At 34.3% G+C, this 25,719-nt stretch overlaps 1 protein-coding gene and 1 pseudogene across 1 annotated transcript in view; one reads left to right on the plus strand and one right to left on the minus strand.

Moving 5' to 3' along the window:
• Positions 1 to 25,719, plus strand: part of LOC145248727 (adhesion G protein-coupled receptor L2-like) — a 98,308-nt gene that overhangs the window by 3,297 nt on the left and 69,292 nt on the right. The window contains exons 3-5 of the mRNA XM_080110377.1: positions 8,934 to 9,025; positions 17,974 to 18,147; positions 19,962 to 20,033. Of these exons, the coding sequence (XP_079966503.1) occupies positions 8,934 to 9,025; positions 17,974 to 18,147; positions 19,962 to 20,033 (338 nt within the window). The remainder of the gene's footprint in view (positions 1 to 8,933; positions 9,026 to 17,973; positions 18,148 to 19,961; positions 20,034 to 25,719) is intronic.
• On the minus strand, positions 5,847 to 5,926 carry LOC145249226 (U2 spliceosomal RNA; annotated as a pseudogene).

Consider the following 25,719-nt stretch of genomic DNA (forward strand, 5'->3'; position numbering starts at 1 on the left):
TTACACAACAGTGATCTCTCTCTCTCTCTCTCTCTCTCTCTCTCTCTCTCTCTCTTTCTCTCTCTCTCTCTCTCACACTCAACAAAAAAAGAAAATCATAAAATATGTGCCAAACTGTTTTGTCAGAGAAATTCATTTTAAAAATGGCTCATCGGGATAATACAAAGCTCAACCTTTGAGGTGGAGCTTATATACAGAAGTAAAAGAAAAAAACGACAATGTAAAAATATATACTAACTCGTACACAAAAATTTAATCATTCAATCAATAAGGGGGTTATATAATTAGGAGTACGGGATATATATATGCTCTTCATACCTAGGTATTTCGAAGCCTAACGCTTGTCATCAGAAGAGGGGAGGTCGTGGTGGGTAACAGATTAGAAATGTGACGTTTAGCGATAAATACATTAGGAACAAAATAATGGCGTATATCAGGTAGAGGGTATACAGTATAAAATAAACAGGAAAGCTGGACTACTAAAGTGACTAAGGTGGTGTAAGACAAAATTGTGATTATCACATGATGGGTATAAGTGGTATGGTTAGGGGGTTGCCATGATACATTAGGGGGTATGAGTTCAGTAGGCGTGTCATATGTGGAAATGTACATTTAAAACCGAGAGAAAATAGAGGAGAAAAACGATAGGGAGTCATAATAGAGGTTTTTATAAACATAAAGGGCTGGGGAGTATGTTAATAAAGGTTTTTTTTTTAATAGAGAACGGAAGTTAAGTCAGGACATGTCAGAAAGGACATAGAAGTATATCAAACAAAATATAAATTAAAAGATTATAAAAAATGAAATAAATGTATAATAACAAAATAAAGATAGTGATGCTAATAATTATAATGATAATCTAATATATAAATCTCACTGTCTGTCTGTCTGTCTATGTCTATCTCCGGTTTTCAAATTGTATCTCCTCCGGACGGAAAGTCGCTGGAAGACGTGTAGTAGCTCGAAAGATTTCATTTTGGGTGAAGAATTTTATTAGAGGTATTTACTCGGTTAAAATAAAAAAAAAGAGGTTTTAAATTCAAAGAAATCACAACTTGGCAAACGTAGCGCAGTGACGCCGTTCTACACGGGTGTACTCCCTGTAAAACAGACATCTATTTACATTTGAAAAAACGCTGACTAATGTCACCGGAAATGACGTCAGTTCTCTATAATGGCGTGTTAATTTTTACTTCTCGCAGATATAGTTCGACGTTTTTATTCACTATAATACCGTAAAATACTCATTTATATGTTAAAAATGATACCTACGTGATTGCCCCGTCTCAACTAGTGAAATATCCAAGAATTAAGACAAGCAGTAAGGTAGTAAAAAGATTACAAATGTAAATATGTACCGATAAGAAGAACAAAATACAGTTGCTATGTTTTAAAAAGCGAACAATGGATTTTAATATTTTAATAATATGGCGTCATTTCTCTAAAACTTGACTGGCCATTTTGTTTAGTATTTGTTCAAATATGATATTCTAACTCTGTTCATGGGGGGGGGGAATAAGATCGCTTGAATGCTACTACACTTTGACTTGCCATATTAGTACAAATATGATATTCGTACTCTGCTTATGACAAATATGAGATCGCTTGAATGCTGAAGAATAGATCACTTTGATCTTAGCCAAAAGACTAAGTAATCATAATTTATAGTGTACTTTCCTTCCAAACATTATCTTCTCCTATCAAAAAAATGCATGAAAAATCTTTATAATGTACGACACTGACACATGTCATATTCCAAAAATTCTACCCAAAAATAAGGTACTTGTTCAGTATAGTACTCACATCAAAACACAGAAAATCTTACTTGTGACGTACATAAAAGTGAAACCAACGTTATATATTCAAATAGTATGACTTTTAAATGAGCAAATAGGTGCTTCTTCACTACAGCGCCCAGATTAAAAAAACAAACAATTTTTTACCCTGGCGTACAGAAAATTTAGTACAACATAAAATTTCATAAAAATATCGACTTTTTTTTTTAATTAGAAAATTACATAAAAGTATCGACTTATTTTATTAAATTAGAAATAAGGTACCTGTACAGTATAGTACCCATATGAAAAAAAAGAAAACCTTACGTGTGACATACATAAAAGTAATCAAAACCGTAAATCATGTAATAATTTCGAGTTGTATGACATTTATATAAGAAATAAGGTGCTTCTTACATTATAGTACTCTGATGTAAAAACAAACTTTAACCTGGTACATATGAAAAAGTTAGTACAACAGAAAATTATGTGAAATCATCAAGTAGTTTCATCTTTATATTAGAAATAAGGTACTTATACAGTATCCTACCGAAGAAGTACTCATATGAGAAAAGGAAGAATATCCTACCTGTGACGTACATAAAGTCATTAAAGCGAAAAAACGTTATATATTCGAACAGTATGACTTTTAAATGAAAAACAAATTCTTATCCCTGACGTACAGACAATTACATAAAAAGTATCGACTTCTTTCATTTTTAAATGAGAAATTAGGCATTTGTACAGTATCCTTCCCATGAAATAAACTACTTGTACAGTATAGTAACCATATGAAAAACAAAGAAAATCTTACCTGTGACATGCATAAAAGTAATCAAAACTGAAAATTATTTAATATGATGGAGTAGTATGACATTTATGTAAGAAATAAGGTGCTTCTTCACTATAGCACTTTGATGTAAAAACAAACACACTCTTACCTGTGACATACGAAAAAGTTAGCACAACAGAAAATTATGTAAAATCATCGAGTAGTTTAATTTTTAATTAGAAATAAACTACTTGTACAAGAAATAAGCTACTTGTGCAAGAAATAAACTACTTGTACAAGAAATAAGCTACTTGTGCAATATAGTATTATATGAAAAAACAAAGAAAACCCTACCTTTGACGTACATAGAAGCAATCACGTAATATAACTGAGTAGTATTACATTTATATAAGAAATAAGGTGCTTCTTTACTATAGCACCCAGATGGAAAAAAAAACTCTTATATTTTATGCACGGAAAAATTAGTATGAAAGAAAATTATGTAAAATAATCGAGTAGTTTCATTTTTAAATTCAAAATATGGTACTTGCACAGTATTTTACACAAGAAATTAAGTACATGTACAGTATAATACCTGTATGCAAAAAATAATAATTTTACGTGTAACGTTATTGCCCTTATTTTTCATATTCTAAAACTCCCGTTCAAGTATCAAATAGTTTTTGATACTTGTTATATTCGAAAAATCACGTAAATTGATCAAACCTTCTGTATTTATGCGATGGTGGGGGAAGCAGTGTCTGTTTTTTTAGGGGGGGTGCACAAATCACTACCAAGCATTATTAATTACTTTATTTCATATAAAGTTTAAAGAGCAATGTAATATGAAGCCAGTACCGGAAATGGCTGAAGCAGTTCACAGTCTCAAATTTACTATTTTCATATATATTTTTAAGAGGGTGGTATATGGAATCAGTCCTGGAAATGGCTGAAGCAGTTTGCAATCTCAGAATTTTTTTATTTTATATATTTTTAAGATGACAGGGGTGCATGGAGTCGGTCGCGGAAATGGTTGAAGCAGTTTATGATCTAAAAATTACATTTTATTGAATAATATTTTTAAAAGTTAAGATATAGGAGTCAGTCCCGGAAATGGCTGAAGCAGCTTACGATCTGAAAATTACTTTGTTTCATATATATTTTTAAGAGTGGGAGGGGGATATAGAGTTAGTCCCAGAAGTGACTAAAGCAGCTTACGATCTGAAAACTACTTTATTTCATACATATTTTTAAGAGTGTGGGAGGAAAGAATACTTTATTTTATATAATTTTTTAAGAGAGACGGGGAGAAGGGTATGATGAGTTAGTTGCAGAAATGGCGGAAGCAGTTTAAAATCTCAAAATTATTTTATTTCATATATATTTTAAAGAGTAGGAGAGGGGTGTATAGTAGGTTCCGGAAATGACTGAAGGCCGTTAAGATCTCTTAATTACTATATTTCATATATATTTTTAAGAAGGGGGAATACGAAGTCATTCCCAGAGATGGCCAAAACAGTTTACAATCTCAAAATTACTTTATCTCATGTATATTTTTAAGAGGGGTGAATATGGAGTCCGTCCTGGAAATGGCTGAAGCAGTTTACGATCTCAAAATTACCTTACTTCGTATATACTATAGTATACATGCGGAATCATATTCCAGAAATGACATCATTTATCTTGCTAATATGTTGTCGCTCGTGAGGAGGAAAGAACTACAGTAATTTTGAAAATCATGGTGAACCAAGTGATGCCTGATCAGTATCCGTGCCAATATATTTATGTAATTCTTTGGAAAAGCCGCTGAGTTTCACTAAAATTGATAGTATTGGAATTTAGGAGGGAAAAAAACACAGTAATGTGGAATTTTATAGTGAAGCAAGTGTTGCCTAAGCTTCTCAATGTATTTATGTATTTATTTTTAAAACGAGCTAAGTAATTTTCTGAAAATTACATCTTTTGTCAAAAAGAATTAGTGTCGGTAGTGGGAAAGAAAATAAAACACAAGTAATGTGGAATTTTATACTGAAATAAGGGTACCTAATCATTAACTGTGTCAATATATTTATGTATTAATTTTAAAATCCTGTCGAGACATCTGCCAAAACTGATATCATTTTATAGGTAGGGAAAAAAGAAACCCAGTAATGTTTATTTATTTATTTATTTTTTTAGTGAATTATGGTATTGGTAATGAGGGAAGAAAGAAACACGACATTATTGAAATTTATGTTGAAGTGAGGGTTTCCTAATCTCTAACCATGTCAATGTGTTTATGTATTAATTTCAAAAACCTGTTGAATCATCTTTAATTTCTCTAAAAATCATGGTGCCTGGAGATGAGGACGAAAAATAACACAGTAATGTTGAATTATATCGTGAAGCAAGAGATGCCTAATTACTAACCGTGTAAATGTGTTTATATATTAAGTTGGAAACCCGATGAGTCATCTTCCAGAAACAGCATCATTTCACTTAAACTTTGGTGGTGGTTGTGATGGGAGAATAAATACAGTAATGACAAATTTTATGATGAAGTACGAGTTGCCTAATCACTAACCAAGGCAATGTATTTATGTAATTATTTGGAAATCGTAATGATCCAGCTTCTAAATATGACTTCATTTTTCTTACAATTATGGTGGCGTTTAGGGATAGAGAAATTAGTTCATCTGTTGTACGATACTTGTCGAGAGTACGTTAAATTGTTTCATATATGTATTTACATTACCAGTCCGAGGGTAGGTAAAATTATTTTAAATGTGTTGTACATTATCCGTTCTATAGAAAGGAAATTTATATATATATATATATATGTTCTGTAAATTTCCTGTCTAAGGGAAGGTAGAATTATTTTATACATATGTTGTATAATACCCGTCCCATGATAGGTAAAAGGTAAACTATTCTTTTGCTCGAGATAGACAATAATACAGACATCAAAAATTCCTCTATCCTAAGTATAACAGGTATGTTCTAAATTAACTTCATTTTTCTCATTGTTTTAAACGGTCCCGAGCAACGCCGAGTAGCCCTGCTATGTATAAATATATAACGGAATGGATGAAGTAAATGTGGTATTTCTAGTGGTAATAATAGTTGAAATGATAAATTAAATTATAAAATAGTATTAAGAGTAAACAAATATAATGAATACAATGAAGAAAATATAAAAAATAAAAAATTGAAAAAGCCTAATGATGTGATCACTTGATTGAATGAACAATCAAATTTATATGTATTAGTATCTTTATATTGTCTTTTTTCTTTTGTTTCTTTTGTTTATATATATATATATATATTTATATATATATATATATATGTAGTAAGAACAGATATTACACTTTGATCTTAGCCAAAGGACCAAGAAAGGGGTATTTATTTGATACCCCACCGAGTAAATTGGGCACAAGGCTGATTTTAAAAGTGAGGAATGAAGGGGAAATGGAGACAAACTCCCCGGGGAGCTGGATAGTGACAATTGGTAAGAAGGGTTGCCCTTACATTGACCAAAGTCTTATATGTGGGGTTGGTATTTATTTGCTCCCCCATCGAACAAATTAGGCACAAGGCCGATTTTAAATGTGAGGAGTGAAGGGGAAATGGGGACCAACTCCCCGGGGAATAAGGGAGCTGGATAGTGACAATTGGTATGAAGGGTTGCCCTTACGTTGATCAAGGTCTTATATCTATAAATAGAATAATATTTGAACTACAAATTAAAAATTAAGCAAAGGAGATTAATAAATACAAAACTCATAGTATTAAAGTAAGAATACATAGGAATTTCGATAAAATTATGTACTGATAAATATGAGCAAAATCAACTTATGTCCCTTTAACCATAATATATACTGAATGATACGGAATAGTACAGTTTAGAAGATAAAAATAAAATGTTTATTAAGACCAGACTTGAAAAGATAGATTTAACCTTTAAATTATTTACATAACCAGTGGAGGATGAAGATAAAATTCAATAGTATTTGTATTAACCTTTTAATTATAGTTTTTCTTAAGAAATAACCTGGGAATGAAAAATCAACAAATATATCGTAACATATAAATTAAAAATTTATACGAAACTAAGGCTAATTGAGATTAGAATAGTTGGACATATAAATAGACTAATAGTTGAAGATGTAAATTAGGATTTGGGGATTAAAACAAACAATAAAATCGGAAATTGATAAAATAATTATAAGAATTAGGTAAAACAATAAAAGATTAAATGAATATAAAAATAGGAAATTGTTGTTATCATAAAAAAAATAAAAATAGGAATTGTTGTTATCATAAAAAGAAGAATACGAAAATTGGGCACTTTTTTCAATTCGAAGGCAATCGAAAAATAAATAAACAGAAATAACATAACATTTGAGACTAAGATGTGAGTCCAGCTGCTTGATCCCTTATAATAGGGATTATTAACATATTCATATATGCATTTTAGTGTCTGAAGAGTAGCTACTTTTGGAATATTTTTAAATGATATAATACTTAAATTGTTCCAAATAGTTATGAATTGTAACACATAAGGAAATACACCACATGATGTTCTCATTTCATATTTTGTTGTACTAATTTTATAAAAATATTATATATATATATATATATATATATACTAACAGACAGCCCTGTTGCCTCTTATTTTTATCTTAAATGCTACGTAATTATGCGTAACATAGAAAATATGCATAAATAGAATTGAGCGTAATAGTTAAATAAAACCTATCATCTAATAAGTAACTATACAAAATGAATAATTATGTACTGTAAGTTCGTTTTTAAAAGGAATATGCAAATTAGTTAATCTTTTTGAAGTCACTACTATATCCATGACTGAGTATATTAAGAAGTTCTTTAAAATATTAAATAGAAAACGTAAGCTTTTAATATCATTGTTAGAGTGAGAAAAAACTCGACTTCATATGTACATATAACATACACACACACACACACACACACACACACATATATATATATATATATATATATATATATATATATATATATATAATACGTTTACTGGAACTTTTCCCTTAAATGCTACGCAGAATGTAGAAAATATGCATGAATTGAACTGAGCGTATTAGTTGAATGAAACCAATTGTCCACTAAGTAATCATATATATATATATATATATATATATATATATATATATATATATATATATATATAAGGGGGAGTCAAAGAGGTATTGAAAGAATTTTTAAAAGGAGACTTATCGGGTTAATAAACAGCTCAACATACATGGTGGTTCGAATTTATATGTGCGCTGAAGTCATGTGAACTTTTTACAACCCTATTATGCTGGAATCCCTGGATAACTATTCTTCATTTTTCTTAAATTTTGAATTTTTTTTTCTTCTATATAGCTCTTTTCTGTGTTTACTCATTATCTTTCCATTATATCCTGTTGCCTCCCTCTTTCTTGTATATTTATTTTTTTTCTTTTTTGAATTTTTCTTTTTTTTACTTTTTATAGAACCGATTTTCATCATCATCATTATCATCATCATCATCATCATCATCATTACTATTATTATTGTTGTTGTTTTTGTTGTTTTCGTTGTTATTATAATGATTGTTGTTGTTGTTGTTGCTGTTGTTCGTCTTCTTCTTGTTGTTATTTCTATCATTATTATCATTTATTTTTACTGTTATTCTCATTTTTAATTTTCTGTTTTTATTTTTATTTTACTTTATTCTACCTTAATCTTATCTTTATTAATTAATCATTCTACTTATCCTTTTATTAATTATTTTATTGTATATTTCATCATATTTCACCCTCATCGGACCCTAATCATATCCCATAGCGTATCATTACAAACTCCCTAATCTTATACCGTATCTCTAATCTTTAACGTGAAACCTTTCTGGTTTAAATAGAAGCCCACAATTATCCCTATAACTCCCCGGCTAATGTGTCCTTTTGTTTACATAACACTCTCTTACCTCTTCTGATGAGAAGCATTAGGCTTCTAAATGCCCTGACACAAAGAGTTCCCCCCTCTCTCTCTCTCTCTCTCTCTCTCTCTCTCTCTATCTATCTATCTATCTATCTCCCCTATAACGCCATTCGCGTTCTGTCACTACTTTTTCTACCCTTTATATATTTATATTTATGTAACGTCATCGTGTTTATACAACGGTTTGTGTGACGCCATCCACCAATACAAGCAAACAGGAGCAAAAGAACGAGAGAGAGAGAGATAACATGATCTACACCATTTCTAGTGGATCGGGCTAAGAAGAAAATTAGGGAACTAATAATAACCAGTCCACATTATCTGCTACCATTTATAAACGAACGGACGTACTGTCGATATTCGCTTTCCCCTTCATTAGAAAATATTCTTCTCTTTTTTTCCGAAAGGAACTGCAAGCAGATTGTGCTTAACAAACGGAATCTGGGAATTACCAAATATCGAATGTGTCACGAAATCAATTGTGGATGCAAGAATATCAGTGAGTCAAATATTTTATGGAATTTCAAAACTTGTGGGGTGAGGGGATAATTCCAAATAGACATACTTATTGTGGTCCTGGGTACAACATCAATATTCTTTGGGCATCGTTATTCCGAAAGTGTAGTACCTAAGTTCAAAGACAATTTACAAACTATATACCTAAACAATAAATTATTTAAATATTTTAAAATCCTTGCTTAAATGACTGAATTAATACCAGGCATTTAATATTATGTAAAACAAAACAAAAAAAAATGGATTATCTTGAACTTTTCAACTTTAAAACAGCTAAAATGTTTTTTCTCACATTTTGATTGTTGTAAGAGCAAAACTAATGCTTCCTATTATTTTTACTCCGTTCGAGTTTTCATACTTTTATTTTTGCTTAATCTGCACCTAGTAATTAATTTGCACCTAGTAATTAATCTGCACCTAGTAATTAATTTGCACCTAGTAATTAATCTGCACCTAGTAATTAATCTGCACCTAGTAATTAATTTGCACCTAGTAATATATCTGCACCTAGTAATTAATCTGCACCTAGTAATTAATTTGCACCTAGTAATTAATCTGCACCTAGTAATTAATCTGCACCTAGAAATTAATTTGAACCTAGTAATTAATCTGCACCTAGTAATTAATTTGAACCTAGTAATTAATTTGCACCTTGTAATTAATTTGCACCTAGTAATTAATCTGCACCTAGTAATTAATTTGCACCTAGTAATTAATCTGCACCTAGTAATTAATTTGCACCTAGTAATTAATTTGCACCTAGTAATTAATCTGCACCTAGTAATTAATCTGCACCTAGTAATTAATTTGCACCTAGTAATTAATCTGCACCTAGTAATTAATTTGCACCTAGTAATTAATCTGCACCTAGTAATTAATCTGCACCTTGTAATTAATTTGCACCTAGTAATTAATCTGCACCTAGTAATTAATCTGCACCTAGTAATTAATTTGCACCTAGTAATTAATCTGCACCTAGTAATTAATCTACACCTAGTAATTAATTTGCACCTAGTAATTAATCTGCCCCTAGTAATTAATCTGCACCTAGTAATTAATTTGCACCTAGTAATTAATCTGCACCTAGTAATTAATTGGCACCTAGTAATTAATTTGCACCTAGTAATTAATTTGCACTTAGTAATTAATTTGCACCTAGTAATTAATCCGCACCTAGTAATTAATCTGCACCTAGTAATTAATTTGCACCTAGTAATTAATCGGCACCTAGTAATTAATCGGCACCTAGTAATTAATCTGCACCTAGTAATTAATTTGCACCTAGTAATTAATCTGCACCTAGTAATTAATTGGCACCTAGTAATTAATTTGCACCTAGTAATTAATTTGCACCTAGTAATTAATTTGCACCTAGTAATTAATTTGCACCTAGTAATTAATCCGCACCTAGTAATTAATCTGCACCTAGTAATTAATTTGCACCTAGTAATTAATCGGCACCTAGTAATTAATCTGCACCTAGTAATTAATTTGCACCTAGTAATTAATCTGCACCTAGTAATTAATTTGCACCTAGTAATTAATCTGCACCTAGTAATTAATCTGCACCTAGTAATTAATTTGCACCTAGTAATTAATCTGCACCTAGTAATTAATCTGCACCTAGTAATTAATTTGCACCTAGTAATTAATCTGCACCTAGTAATTAATTTGCACCTAGTAATTAATTTGCACCTAGTAATTAATCTGCACCTAGTAATTAATCTGCACCTAGTAATTAATTTGCACCTAGTAATTAATCTGCACCTAGTAATTAATCTGCACCTAGTAATTAATCTGCACCTAGTAATTAATTTGCACCTAGTAATTAATCTGCACCTAGTAATTAATCTGCACCTAGTAATTAATCAAGCGTTATATTTCTGAAAAAGTTCTACCAGCTTTAGAACTAATAGATACAGCAGTGCAAACTTTCGATAACGTAACCACCACTTGTATTTGGCTGAATGTACAAGCATGCAGAAATTTAAGTGTAATATGAACAAACATTTTGCTTTTTTTTTAAATAAAGCAATCCAATTTAAAATAAAACGATATGATTGAAAAAAAATAGATGAAAATATAGCAATTTTTGTTATATTTTGTATTTCAAAAACCGTAAACATGATTTTCAGATTCAACGCAAAACTGACATGAAACGAAATATTATGCCTTATGTAAAAAAAACGATAGCATAACTTTAGATTATATTCTTCACATGTTTTAAGTAATGATGTTCTTTTCGTGTGGAATAACCTCTTTGTGTGGAAGGACTTAATTATTGCTATAATTTCCTACCTTTTTGGGGTCTTTGGTTTATTACATTGATCTGATTTATTTACATGCTTTGTCAGCTGCATTTTGATACTTGAAAATAGGATGAACAACATTTGCAGGATGCCGACCATGTGTTTCACTGTAAATCTATATATATATAAAAGTGAACGTGTATGTGTGTGTGCGTGTTTGTGTATATTTCTCTACTGTGATACGGCCCACCGACGTATGGACATGCCCTGACACATTACCAATCCCTATCCCAGCCATGGGTCAAATGGTCTCACTGCCTTGTGAGAGCCATGGAAATGGATAAGGCTAGGGAAGCAACCCCTACAGAAACGACGGAGTGGAGCCCCGTAGGCGGTTGGACGGCATACTTGCCTCCCTCCGGAAGCTCCTGCATCTTTGTTCGTCCCCAGCCGTCTCGACTATGTCTTGCCGTTGGAATTGGGCGAGCCAGGACGAGAGAGTGAGGCCGATGCAGCACAAGTCCCCCGCACTATAATCCAAATCCAGCGCAAGTCAGGGTGTCAAACATTGCATCAACACCAAGCAGCAGGTGTGGAAATCATTGGGAGCTGTAGTTGCAAACCTGCACACAGGCGGCCCAGAAACTGGTTGTACTCCACTCGACCGAAGCAGCGAGGGGGTGCAGGCAACTGGCTGGCCGACCGAGCAGTCCTTTTCAGGATCACTCTGCTCGCCTCCATAGCATGAGGACGGGGCGATAAAAGGAGCCCTAAACATAGCTGCTTCACCATCACCCCTGGCCAGCATACCGCGGATTGCGGGGTTTCCCTCACAGCGGTCGAGACATGAGAAAGAAAGGGTTGGTGCTTACCTGAGCATCATGGAATGTTAGTACTTTGCTCGACAACACCAGAGCTGACCGACCCGAGAGAAGAACTGCTCTTGTGGCAAGGGAGCTTGCCCGCTATAAAGTAGACATCGCAGCCCTCAGTGAGACTCGCCTCTCAGACAAGGGTCAACTGACAGAGTCAGGTGGTGGCTACACCTTTTTCTGGAGTGGACGAAATAGCGAGGAGCGCAGAGACGCTGGCGTGGGCTTCGCCATCAAGACTGAGCACGTGAGGAAGCTGGTCAGCATCCCGGACGGCATCAATGACCGGCTGATGAAGATGCAACTCCCGCTCAGCAAGGGAAGAACCGCCACACTGATCAGCGCCTACGCACCAACCATGACTGACCCCAAAGATACCAAGGACCAGTTCTATGAAGATCTGGAAAGCCTCATCTCCGCTGCGCCGCAGAGAGAGAAGCTCATCGTCCTCGGCGACTTCAATGCCCGTGTTGACACTGACCATTCCATTTGGGAATGGGTCCTTGGCCACCATGGAGTAGGCAAGTGTAATAGCAACGGCCTACGGCTGCTCAGCCTCTGTGCTGCACACGACCTTTCCATCACCAACACCATGTTCCGCCTACCCACCCGTAGCAAGATGTCGTGGATGCTCCCAGCACTGGCATTTGATCGATTACGTCATCATCAGGGCAAGGGACAGGAGAGATGTAAGGTTGACCAAGGTTGTGTGTGGTGCCGACTGTTGGACAGACCACCGCCTGATCATATCCAAAATGTGCCTCTACATCCAACCCAAGAGGCGGCCTCAGGTCCAGAAAGTCACAAAACGCCTTGACGTGGAGAAACTGAAAAGTCCAGATGTCATCCATGAGCTACAGGAAGCAATCAACGAAAAGCTATATGCCCCCCTTACCATCTCGGACACTATTGAAGATCAGTGGGAACACCTCAGAGACTCCACCTACTCCATCGCTCTCGAAATGATTGGACCCAAGAAAAAGAAGTACCAGGACTGGTTTGATGAAAATGGCTCTGAGATTCAACCCCTCCTGAAGGAGAAACGCCAACTTCTCCGTGCACATCAGAGTGACACCAAGTGCTTCGCAAAGAAAGCTGCCTTCATAAACATCCGCAGCAAGGTGCAGGCCAGACTCCGCTCCATGCAGGATGCCTGGCTCAGCGCCAAAGCAGATGAGATCCAGGAGCATTCCGATAGCCATGATATGAGGAAGTTTTACGATGCGCTGAGGGATGTCTACGGTCCCCAGTCTTCTAGCTCCTCCCCTCTGCTTAGCTCCGATTGAACAACTCTCTTGAATGACAAAAAGTAGATCCTTGATAGATGGGCAGAGCACTTTAACAGCGTGCTAAACCGGTCTTCTTCCATCAACGATGAAGCCATCGACTGACTACGCCAGGAGCCTATCAACGAGGAGCTCGACATCCCACCCTTGTTAGAGGAAATAAGCAAAGCCATTAAGCAACTTTCTTCTCGGAAGGCCCCTGGCCCCGACTCAATTCCAGCAGAAGTATACAAATCTGGTGGACCTACACTGCTTGTAAGACTGACAGAACTCTTCCAATCCATGTGGGAGAGTGAAGAACTACCCCAAGATTTTCGTGATGCTACTATTGTTCACATTTACAAACGCAAGGGAAATCGTCAGTCATGTGACAACCACCGCGGGATATCCCTTCTCTCCATCGCCGGGAAGATCCTGGCCCGCGGCCTTCTCAACCGCCTGCTGGTACACCTTGAAGATGGTCGTCTTCCCGAGAGCCAGTGTGGCTTTCGATTGGGCCGCGGGACGACTGATATGATCTTTGCTGCACGCCAACTGCAGGAGAAGTGTGTCGAGCAGCACCGGGGCCTCTACACCACATTCGTCGACCTGACCAAGGCCTTCGACACTGTCTACCGAAATGACCTCTGGCGAATCATGGAAAAATTTGGTTGTCCAGACAGGTTCATCGCTATTGTCAGGCAGTTCCACGAGGGCATGACCGCCCGTGTCCTGGATGACGGCAACCCCTCAGAGCCCTGTGACCAACGGAGTCAAGCAGTGCTGTGTCTTAGCCCTGACGCTCTTCATTATGGTTTTCTCTGCCATGCTCCAGGACGCTTTCAAAGACAGTCACTCTGGCATTGACATCAAGTACAGATGTGACGGGAAATTGTTTAACATCAGGCGAATGCAGGCAGTCACGAGAGTGAGGGAAACCATCACCAGAGACCTTCTCTTTGCCGATGACTGCGCCCTTAACGCCTCAAATGAGATAGAGATGCAACGTCAAATGAACGGATTCTCCACCAGTTGTGACAACTTTGGTCTCACCATCAGTACAAAGAAGACAGAAGTTATGTACCAACCCGCCCCAGGAGATGCATACCACGAACCCGCATCACTGTCAAAGGGCTGAAGATTCATGCTGTGGAGCAATTCACCTACCTTGGCAGCACCCTCTCCCGCACCGCCAACATTGACATTGAGGTTAACCATAGGACCTCCACAGCGAGCAGTGCATTTGGAAGGCTTAGAGACAATGTGTGGAAGAGGAGAGGCATTACACTCGCAACCAAACTGAAAGTATACCGAGTAGTCGTCCTGACAACCCTACTCTACGGCTGTGAAACTTGGACGCCATATAAAAGACATGAAAAACAGCTGAATGGCTTCCACCTCAGATGCCTCCGTAATCTTCTCAACATCCGCTGGCAAGACAGAATTCCTGACACAGAAGTATTGAAGCGCGCGGGGCTCCATACCATCACCACCATAATCCGCAAAACCCAGCTCCGGTGGGCAGGCCATGTCTATCGCATGCCTGACGGCCGAATCCCCAAACAACTCTTTTATGGGGAACTCAGCCAGGGAAAGCGGACTGCAGGAAGTCAAAAGAAACGATATAAAGACTGCCTGAGAACCTCCCTCAAAGACTTTAACATCAGCCCCCAGTCTTGGAAGAGTCGTGCTGCGGAACGTTCTGCCTGGCGTTGCGCCATCAGACTGGGAGCCGACAGGGCAGAGGATCAACGCATGATCCACGACCAGCAGAAGCGCAAGAGGGGGAAGGAGAAGGCTGCCGGTTCACAGCCTGCCGATACCGCCTTCACGTGTCCAGAGTGTGGAAGAGTCTGCCGAGCACGGATTGGCCTCATCAGCCATCTCAGGACCCACCAACCCCAGACGCCGAACTGATTGATGCCTGTGTATTCGTCGACTTCGACGGTCGAGCAAGTTAAGTAAGTAAGTACATTTCTCTGCGCAATAACTTTGTCAATTTTAAGTCTACAGACTCGAAATTTGATATACAAAGTACTGAGATTTGGGAAAATCTTTGTGGTCCATTTTCGGCCAGAAATTTGGCTTTCAAGGGGTCAAAGTTCAATGATTTGACCTTTGAGAACTCTACCAAACTCCTCCGACAATTTGGAGTCTAAACACTTGAAATTTTAGATATAGGTTCGTTGGACATGGATCTAACTTAATAACTCGATTTGAGCCCAAAACAATAAATTTTAAAGAGGCATAATAGGGGTCAAAGTTTTTTAAAAATTGACCTTTGCGGTTTCTACCAAATTACTCAAACAATTTCTGGCCTAAATATTTGAAATTTTACATAAAGGGTATTCAGAGATTGGGCAAACTTTTTCATCAGTTTATGTCAAAAAATTTTAGTTACCAATATATAAAGGTATGTATGTATGTATGTATGTTTCCATGTCTGCCTAAAACTTTCGACAGAGGCGACGGATTTTACTAAGATCAGAATCGTTTTGAAGTTCGACCTTTCATACGACAAATATCGAAAAATTGGCTAAAAACATTAATATCTTCACCTTCAACTAGGCACTTTTCTACAGGGGGGGTCGCTTTTTTCGCCTATATTTTTGAAAGATATCCTCTCCTTTCGATTGTCTAGTCTTAATTTAAACATAAGTCACTTCAGGTTTGGCGGTGGTCGTAACCGCAAAAATGTCAGGTATTTTCCCCCGTTCTTTTCCTCCTTCGCGGTACGGGTTCGAACCTGCCTTCCTACTATCACTTTTTATTTTTTTTTTTTTTTTTGCTCAACATAAACATCCAAACACCCGGGCACCGCCGGGCTAAAATGCTACTCTATCTATATATATATCTATAAAAGTGAAAGTGTCTGTCTGTGTGTGTCTGTGTACATTTCCCTACCCAATACCTTTGTCAATTTGTAGTCTACAGACTCGAAATTTGATATACAGGGCACTGAGATTTGAGAAAATCGATGTGATCGGTTTTTGGCCAGAAATTTCGCGATTAAGGGGTCAAAGATCAACGATTTGACGTTTGAGAACTCTACCAAACTCCTCCGACAATTTTGGGTCTACACACTTAAAATTTTAGATATAGGTTCGTTGGACATGGATCTAACTTAATAACTTGAGTTGAGCCCAAAATAATACATTTTAAGGGGTCATAATAGGGGTCAAAGTTTTAAAAAATTGACCGCTTTTTTTTTTTTTTTTGCTCAACATACACCTCCAAATACCCGGGCAACGCCGGACACCCATGCTAGTATATCTATAAACGTGAACATATCTGTCTGTCTGTCTGTCTGTCTGTCTGTCTGTCTGTGTATGTGTGCGTGTGTGTGTCTGTTGAGGGCTAAACATTTGAAATTTTACATGGAGTGTATTCAGACATAGCGCAAGCTTTTTAATTGGTTTTTAGCCGAAAATTTGGCTTCGAAGAGGTCAAAAGATTTTACCTTTGCGGTCTCTAGCACTCTGTTCAGCCGATTTTGAATTTAAATATTTGAAATTTTACATAAACGGTATTCAGAGATGCAGCAAGCTTTTTAATAAGCTTTTGTGATAAAATTTGGCTGCCAAGAGGTCAAAGTTGAAAGAGTTAACCTTTGTAAACTTTTCCAAAATCCTCTGCCAATTTTGGGTTCAAACACTTGAAATTTTAGATGTTCTGTTACCTGAACATGAGTAAAACTTTTAAATATATATATATATATATATATATATATATATATATATATATATATATATATATATATATACTAGCAGACAGCCCCGTTGCCTCGTCGTAAAATAAGTTTAAATATGGTATTTTAATTCATCGTGATTTCGTATTTATTATATATATATATATATATATATATATATATATATATATACATACATACATACATATATATATATATATATATATATATATATGTATGTATGTATGTATGTATATATATATATATAGCGGACGAATGTTTATTTAAATAATCGTTCGGACAGGTTAATTTCGGCCACCGATTCCGTAGTCAAGGGGGTAGGACTGCCGACTGTCATCACGACGGTTCTAGGTTCGATCCTCGGCTTGGGAGAGGTGTTAGTCTAGCGGCACTGATGAGTTGTGATACAACGAAACAGGTCTGTATGTCGATGACTAAAATATATTTTATATCTATATATATATATATATATATATATATATATATATATATATATATATATATATATATATATATATAAAGTTATGAACAGTACATAGGTCCCGCGCAAAGCTGGACTGGGCTGGGCTGGGCTGCTAGTGTAGAATATAATTCTGACGTTATTCCATCAATTTTACAAAGACTCTGTAAGGTATATCTTGTGGACAGCAATGAATGAATATCTTCAGAGGCAAATGTCACTCGTCATAAATGAAAAAATATGCATGAAAATGGTCGCATTTCATATCGGTTGAAACGTCCAAGGAGTTATAAAATTATCAAAACTCTAGAGGAGAAAAGTCCAAAGTAAATGTAAAAAATCATTTATTTGGTTTATTTCTTTTCTCCTTTCCAAGCTTCATCAAGTTGAAATTGAAATCGGAGGAGATTTCGAAGCTTCCGTGGAAAGCCTCGCCAATGGCACCAAAGAATCTCTGAATGCAGAAGATATTGACGAAACCATTAAAGCCTTGGATATTGCTACCAGAATCACAGACAAGTCGGAAGACGTCAGCACTAAAGATATTAAGGTAAGATTCAATTTTATATTGATCATTTTTCAAGTTAAAAAATTATGTCATGTTGGTGACACCGTGGCTCTATAGCTACCCGCATAATAGCAAAATTCCATCACCCAACAACCAGAGATTAGTTGTTCCCATGTAAATATTCAAAAATGTGAAAAAATAATACAAAATAACTTTATATTTAAAGTAAAAAATACAAAAAAATATAGTTTGTATTAGGTTGGTGCAAAAATAATGTCAAAATACGACATTTTTTTGCACCAACCTAATATAAATCAGTCTGTTACAACTTTGTGGCCGGTTTGATTTTTTTTTTCTTTTTTTTTTTTTTTTGCGGCACATAATATTCCATAAATGGTCACGAATTTCGGACTAACCAGACTAAACATCGCTCAATCTCGGTGTATTGTCATATCAACATTATTTTAAAGCAAAAGCATACTCTGAATATATTATACAAGTTTGGAGCATGAAGAAATATAAAGAAATGGCTGAAGGAATACGAAATATTGGATAGCAACTTGCTAAAATGCATTAATTGGAATCGATCAAGATTCCTTGATTTTTCTCCGCTTGAATCTGTTGTCAGCATTGGTTTCATCGATTCCTTGTAGAGTGAGATACTCACTAGAATAACCACATTAAGGTTGTCATTATCCATAGCGAAACAGGCGTTATAGATCCTAGACAATTCGTACAAAAGTCGGAAAGTCGACAGTCCGCGCAGTTATCAACTTTACTTTGTGGCGATGTGTTTCAAAATAGTTTCGAATAGAGAAAACACACAATGGAAGCATTTCGCGCCGAAAATGTTAACCACACGACCAGCACTTGTTGTTTACATGCGACATGCGTGGTGTTCGCGTGCGACTCACGTGCGTCTATGCACGTAGACGGATGTTATGCCGATTTTTGTTTCATTTTAGCGAACGAAAAAACGAATGAAATTTGATTTTTTTCAAATAATTAATTTCAATAGACTTTTGATTCCAAACCGAATCGAACATGAACACAATCAATTTACATGTGAAACGCTTTTGATTGTGATTGATTCAATGATGAATTAATTCTATTCATTCGTTTGTTTGTTTGTTTGTTTGTTTGTTTGTTTGTTTGTTTGTTTGTTTGTTTTTTGGGGGAGGGTTTACTGAGAGCGAAGCCTGCTGTAAAAATATTCCTTCATAAGTACAACGCGTCTGCCTAACCATAAACGCTCGAATGCAGCTTTGACACTTCCAGTCAAATTGACGACTCAACAGTCCTTTTCGGGGCTACCTTTTCTACACTACTTATGCGAACCATAATATCCTTCTATGCAACTACTACTGCCAGCCTACTCTTTGAGACTACCCTTCTTAACCAGCGGACTTCAGCCTTCCAGCAGCTCTCAGCGTCTCCCGCAGCTTTCTGCAGCCTTCCAGCACACCCTCGAGTACCTCCTGCAGCCTTCCAAGCTGTCCCATTTCAGAGGTTGATTTTGATTTACTTCGACCGACCATAATTTCCAGGCCTTTCAAATTTGCCACTTGCATTTATTTCTTTTTGGTAAATAAAAGACAATCCGCCGTTATTAAACGTACTTCAGCTTTTGTCATACTTCTTTTGCTATTGCCGTTCTCTTTTGCCTGTCTACCTTATAGTTGTACGGTCGACTAGAGCATTTTCATATAGTCTCCCGACCCGCTACAACAACTTCATCTATCCCCGCCTTTTTAACTTGTCAACTTAAATACTATTTTGGTCTAAAATTTAAAAATTTAAAAATCGGCTACATTATTTTATGCATTAAATATATTTCTGACTCTTTTCCTTTGTAGAATGTGGTCGGCGTCTTCAGTAACCTTCTTGCAAAAGATAGTAAACCTGCGTGGGTGAAGTTAGAAAAAAAGGTATGTAATATTCATCGAATACCGTTTAAAATTGCGTCGTGGCCGATCTTGACTTATTTTCATTCTCCCGTTATATAGCGGTCTATATCACCAGTGTGTATGTATGTATATATATATGTGTGTATATATATATATGTATATGTATGTATATGTGTGTATATATACACACATATACATACATATGTATATATTTATATATATATTTATATATATATTTATATATATACATATGTATATATTTATATATATCTGCATATATATTTATATATATGTATATACATGTATATATATGTATATATATGTATATATGTATATGTATATATGTATATATATGCATATATATGCATATATATTTATATATATGTATATATATGCATATATATATATATCTGTATATATATGTATATATATTTGTATATATATGTGTATATATGTATATATATTTGTATATATATATGTATATATATGCATATATATTTGTATATATATATATGTATATATATGTATATATATATTTGTATCTATATATGTAAATATATATGTATATATATTTATATATATGCATATACATATGTATATATATTTATATATATATGTATATATATGCATATATATTTATATATATATTTATATATATTGTATATTTATTTATATATATGTATATATGTACATATATATATTTATATATATATTTATATATATGTATATATATTTATATATATATATTTATATATATTTATATGTATGAGCAAACAGTTAATAAAATATGTTAAAAAAACATTGAAATGAGTTAAAAACATATTTAATCTAAAAAGGAAATGCTAGATAAATGAATAGTCCTTAATCTGCGGAGTTTCGAAGAAATACTCTCCTTCTCATCAGAGGGTAGGAATTAGCAAAATGCGGGATCGGATTTTGCATGCAGACGTATTTGATGAAACAACAAGTCAAAGATCTTACTTGGAAACAAAAAAGTGAAGCGGAGGGAATATGGTTAAGAAAATGGTGATTACACATGAATGGATATTCTGGTGGAAGATAAAAAATCCAGTGACGGTAAAATCCAAATGTAAAACTTCAAGAAAGTTAAAAGAATTTCCATTTGTACAAGTAAAATCCAGGGAAGTCCCCTAATTGGAAGAAGATGGTCCATAATAATCAAACGGCAGAAATCCATGGAATAATTCACAAAAATGTGTACAAGGAAAAAAGAAAAGATTCCAATAATATTAATAAAAGAAAAATAAGATATGCTTTTCACTCTACTTCCGAGACATAAATATAAATAAGAAAGATCAGTGAAGAGAAAGAGGAGAGAAAAAATGATTATAAAGTTAAATATAAAATATAAAATAAACGGAAACAAAAGTCAAAATGACCCAGACAGGAAATGTTAAAGGCGCGAAAAAGATATATAGGGCAAAATAATATAGGTCAACTGAAATGTACAGGTCATCACAAAAAAGTCAGCAAGAGTTGTTAGACAACACTAAATGGAAATAAATAAATAAATAAATTAATTAATAAATAAATAGAAAAAATATAATAAAGAAAGAATAAATAAATAAATAAAAAAATAATAAAAAATAAAATATAAAATATAAAATAAAATAAGATAAAATAAAAATGAAAATAAAAATAAAAAGTAAAATAAAAATTATTTAAGGGGAGACTAGAAAGGATACCCCTGATAATTTTGACATCTTGATGAGTGCTTCTGACTCTGCAGAAGTTACCGATTTTGTGAGACTCTTCTTACTGAAATAACTAAATGCCACTTTAAACATATCCAAGGGGTCTTTATAGAGACGATGCCCTTTTTTCTACAACAGCCAGGCGAAGAAAGTAAAACAAAACAATTAAAAAATTACATAACTTCTTCAATAACTTTGGCCTTTCTATAATTATCGAACCAAACAAAAAAACTTCAAATTTTCTAAATGTTACACTTAATCTTAACACCGAAACTCATAGTCCCTATCATAAACCTAATCTTACGTTTTTATACATTCATAAATCTTCTCACCACCCCAACTCAATTATAAAATTTATAGTACCATCTGTCTCTAGAAGAATTTTTGCTCTTTCTGCTGATAAAAAAACTTTTAATCAAAATGCAACTTTCTTCAATAATGCCTTATGGAACTCAGGACACAAGGAAAAGATTAAATACAACAATTATGCTCCTCCTGCAGACCGCTTTAAATCTGTAATCACACACAATATGACTCATAAGAAACCAGTTCAAATAACAAGATCTGCCGCTATCAATAACAATGAACAAGTCTATATTTATAATCCAAACCAAAATACTAATCGCAATGCCTCTAACCCACCTAGTCGCATCAGGAGAAAGAAAAGTATTTGGTTTAATCCTCCATTTAGCCTAAATGTCAAAACTAATATGCCTAAGGAATTCTTCAACATTGTACAAAACTCTTTCAAATACCAACACAGATATAGTTCTATTTTCAATAAAAATTCAATCAGGATTTCTTATTCAACGATGCCTAATTTAGCACAAAGAATCTTAACATCTAATAACAAAAAAATTAAATCAGCCCAAAAAATCCCTTTCCCAATTAAACCCAAAACTAACTGTAATTGTAATAACAAATATCTTTGCCCACTCAATAATGATTGCATCTATAAAGATGTTATATATTCTTGCACTATTACTGAGCTCCCACGCAATCCTCCCATAACAGACACTAATATTTCGCCTTCATATTATTCTACTTCCCATCCTCCATCTGATATAGTTACTAATCCAATACACCACTCGAGCAGCCTTTCCCTCTACAATCATACAACTAGTAATAATAATAATAATAATACTAATAATAATAATAATAATAATAATAATAATAATAATAATATTTCTCCTAATAGCCATCCTAACACTAACAACACTCATTATCCCCTCCAAAATAGCCCTCATACAGACATTGTCCCACCATTATGAACAAAATTCAAACTATTTAACTAATACAAATCAGAAAATTAATATTAATACCAGACCTCGAGCTTTTAACAAAGTACATACATATATCGGCGCTACTTCAACATTAATTAAGAAAAGAATATCAAACCACATTTCTTCTTTTAACAACCATAATTCTAATAATAACCAAGGAACTTCTCTAACCACTTTAATTAAAAAACTTAACTCTAACAATACCCCCATCTCAATCAAATGGACTATCATAAAAAAGTTAAGTCTTATACTCCAGGCTCCAAGTCATGTCGCCTCTGCACAACCGAAGCTATATCTATAATTACTTCCCCTCAAAGTAATAATATAATAAATTCTAAAAATGAACTGATCTGTTTCTTTAAACATAAGTCCAAATTTAATTATGGCAATTTTGAAATTACATAGTTTGTACTTTTACCCTTTATATAGATATAAAAAATACTTTTACTTTATCGTTTTTCTAAATACTTCTTAATACTTTATAATTTAATAATCCTTTATTTTAATTCTTTATCTCTTCTTTGCATGGCCGGTTATTTATCTTCATTTTCTGCTTTATTCTTTAAACTTTCCTATCACTCTAATACATCAATCTTCCCACACTTTCATATCTTGTATGTATATTTACTGATATTTTACTATATGCATTTACTTAATTCTTTTTTTTCTGAAATTGCAGATACCGGCCATCCTCTCCCCTTAAATAATTTTTATTTTACTTTTTATTTTTATTTTTATTTTATCTTATTTTATTTTATATTTTATATTTTATTTTTTAATTATTTTTTTATTTATTTATTTATTCTTTCTTTATTATTTATTTTCTATTTATTTATTAATTCATTTATTTATTTATTTATTTTCCATTTAGTGTTGTCTAACAACTCTTGCTGACTTTTTTTGTGATGACCTGTACATTTCAGTTGACCTATATTATTTTGCCCTATATATCTTTTTCGCGCCTTTAACATTTCCTATCTGTGTCATTTTGACTTTTGTTTCTGTTTATTTTATATTTTATATTTAACTTTATAATCATTTTTTCTCTCCTCTTTCTCTTCACTGATCTTTCTTATTTATATTTATGTCTCGGAAGTAGAGTGAAAAGCATATCTTATTTTTCTTTTATTAATATTATTGGAATCTTTTCTTTTTTCCTTGTACACATTTTTGTGAATTATTCCATGGATTTCTGCCGTTTGATTATTATGGACCATCTTCTTCCAATTAGGGGACTTCCCTGGATTTTACTTGTACAAATGGAAATTCTTTTAACTTTCTTGAAGTTTTACATTTGGATTTTACCGTCACTGGATTTTTTATCTTCTACCAGACTATACATTCATGTGTAATCACCTTTTTTTTCACCATATTCCCTCCGCTTCACTTTTTTTGTTTTCAAGTAAGATCTTGGACTTGTTGTTTCATCAAATACGTCTGCATGCAAAATCCGATTCCGCATTTTGCTAATTCCTACCCTCTAATGAGAAAGAAAGTATTTCTTCGAAACTCTGCAGATTAAGGACTATCCATTTATCTAGCATTTCCTTTTTAGATTAAATATGTTTTTAACTCATTTCAAAGTTTTTTTGTTTTTTTTTACAAGGGTGTCACCACTTATCAAGGCCCAGAGGCCACTCGAGGATAAGGGTTAATAGGTATACATTAGTCATTGTGATTTTAGCATAGTAAACAGTGGGAATTTTGTAACTTGGATTACTTAGGGGGACGATTCAATTAGAACTTGTTCACATTGGACTTTTTCTTTTTTTTTTCATAGGTATCAACTCATTATCAAGGCCAAGAGGCCACTCAAGGATAAGGGTTAAAGAGTGTACAGTAGAAATTGGACCATATAATAATCATTAGTAATGAAAATTTGTTAAATTTGATAACTTATATGGAACGACTCATCAAGAACTTATTTACGTTAGACTTGAAGACAACCATATTGTAGTCAGCTGGAAAGCAGGAAAACGGAAGACAATTCCACAGGCGTGCAGTTCTAATAAAAAAGCTTTGTTCATGGAATCTACGTTTAGGTTTAGGCACAGATAAAGAGTGGGGGGAATTATTGATAGTGTTTACAACTAGACGAGTGTTTATTGTGAAAGTTTGGCGAGAGGGGGACCATAGATTGAAGCTCAGTCGAATACTTTCCATGAAAATAACGATACATCAGAGACAAACTCGCAATATCTCTTCTGTGAGATAGAGGTTGCAAGGAAGAGAAAAGGACATCTCCTACGAGGCTACGAAGTCTATTTTGAACTCTATCAAGGCAGGACAAGTCCTTTCTAGCAGCTCCTGCCCAGATGTGGCAACAGTATTCCATCCTTGGACGTACCTGGCTCTTATATAGATAGAGAATTGCATCAGCAGTGAGATATCTACTGGATCGATAGAAAGATCCCACCATTTTTCCAGCGGCCTTGACAACAGATTTGATGTATGTGTTCCATTTAAGATCAGGAGTAATGGTCAAGCCCAGAAGCTTGTCAAAACTTGAGGCCTCCTGAAGACGAGAGCCATTCATTTCAATTGATGCCAGATGTGGATCAGAATGTTGATGATGTAAAGAGAGAAGCTTGGTTTTAGATGCATTAAAAGTAACCAGCCACTCCTTACCCCATTGTACTACGTGCTCAAGATCAGAGGAGAGAGAATTGGAGAGAACTTGGTCGTTTACTGTCTTAGATGTGCTACCAT

The sequence above is a fragment of the Euprymna scolopes genome, chromosome 27 (assembly GCF_053919585.1).
Source record: "Euprymna scolopes isolate OS-2025 chromosome 27, ASM5391958v1, whole genome shotgun sequence".
In the NCBI taxonomy this organism is placed as follows: Eukaryota; Metazoa; Mollusca; class Cephalopoda; order Sepiida; family Sepiolidae; genus Euprymna; species Euprymna scolopes.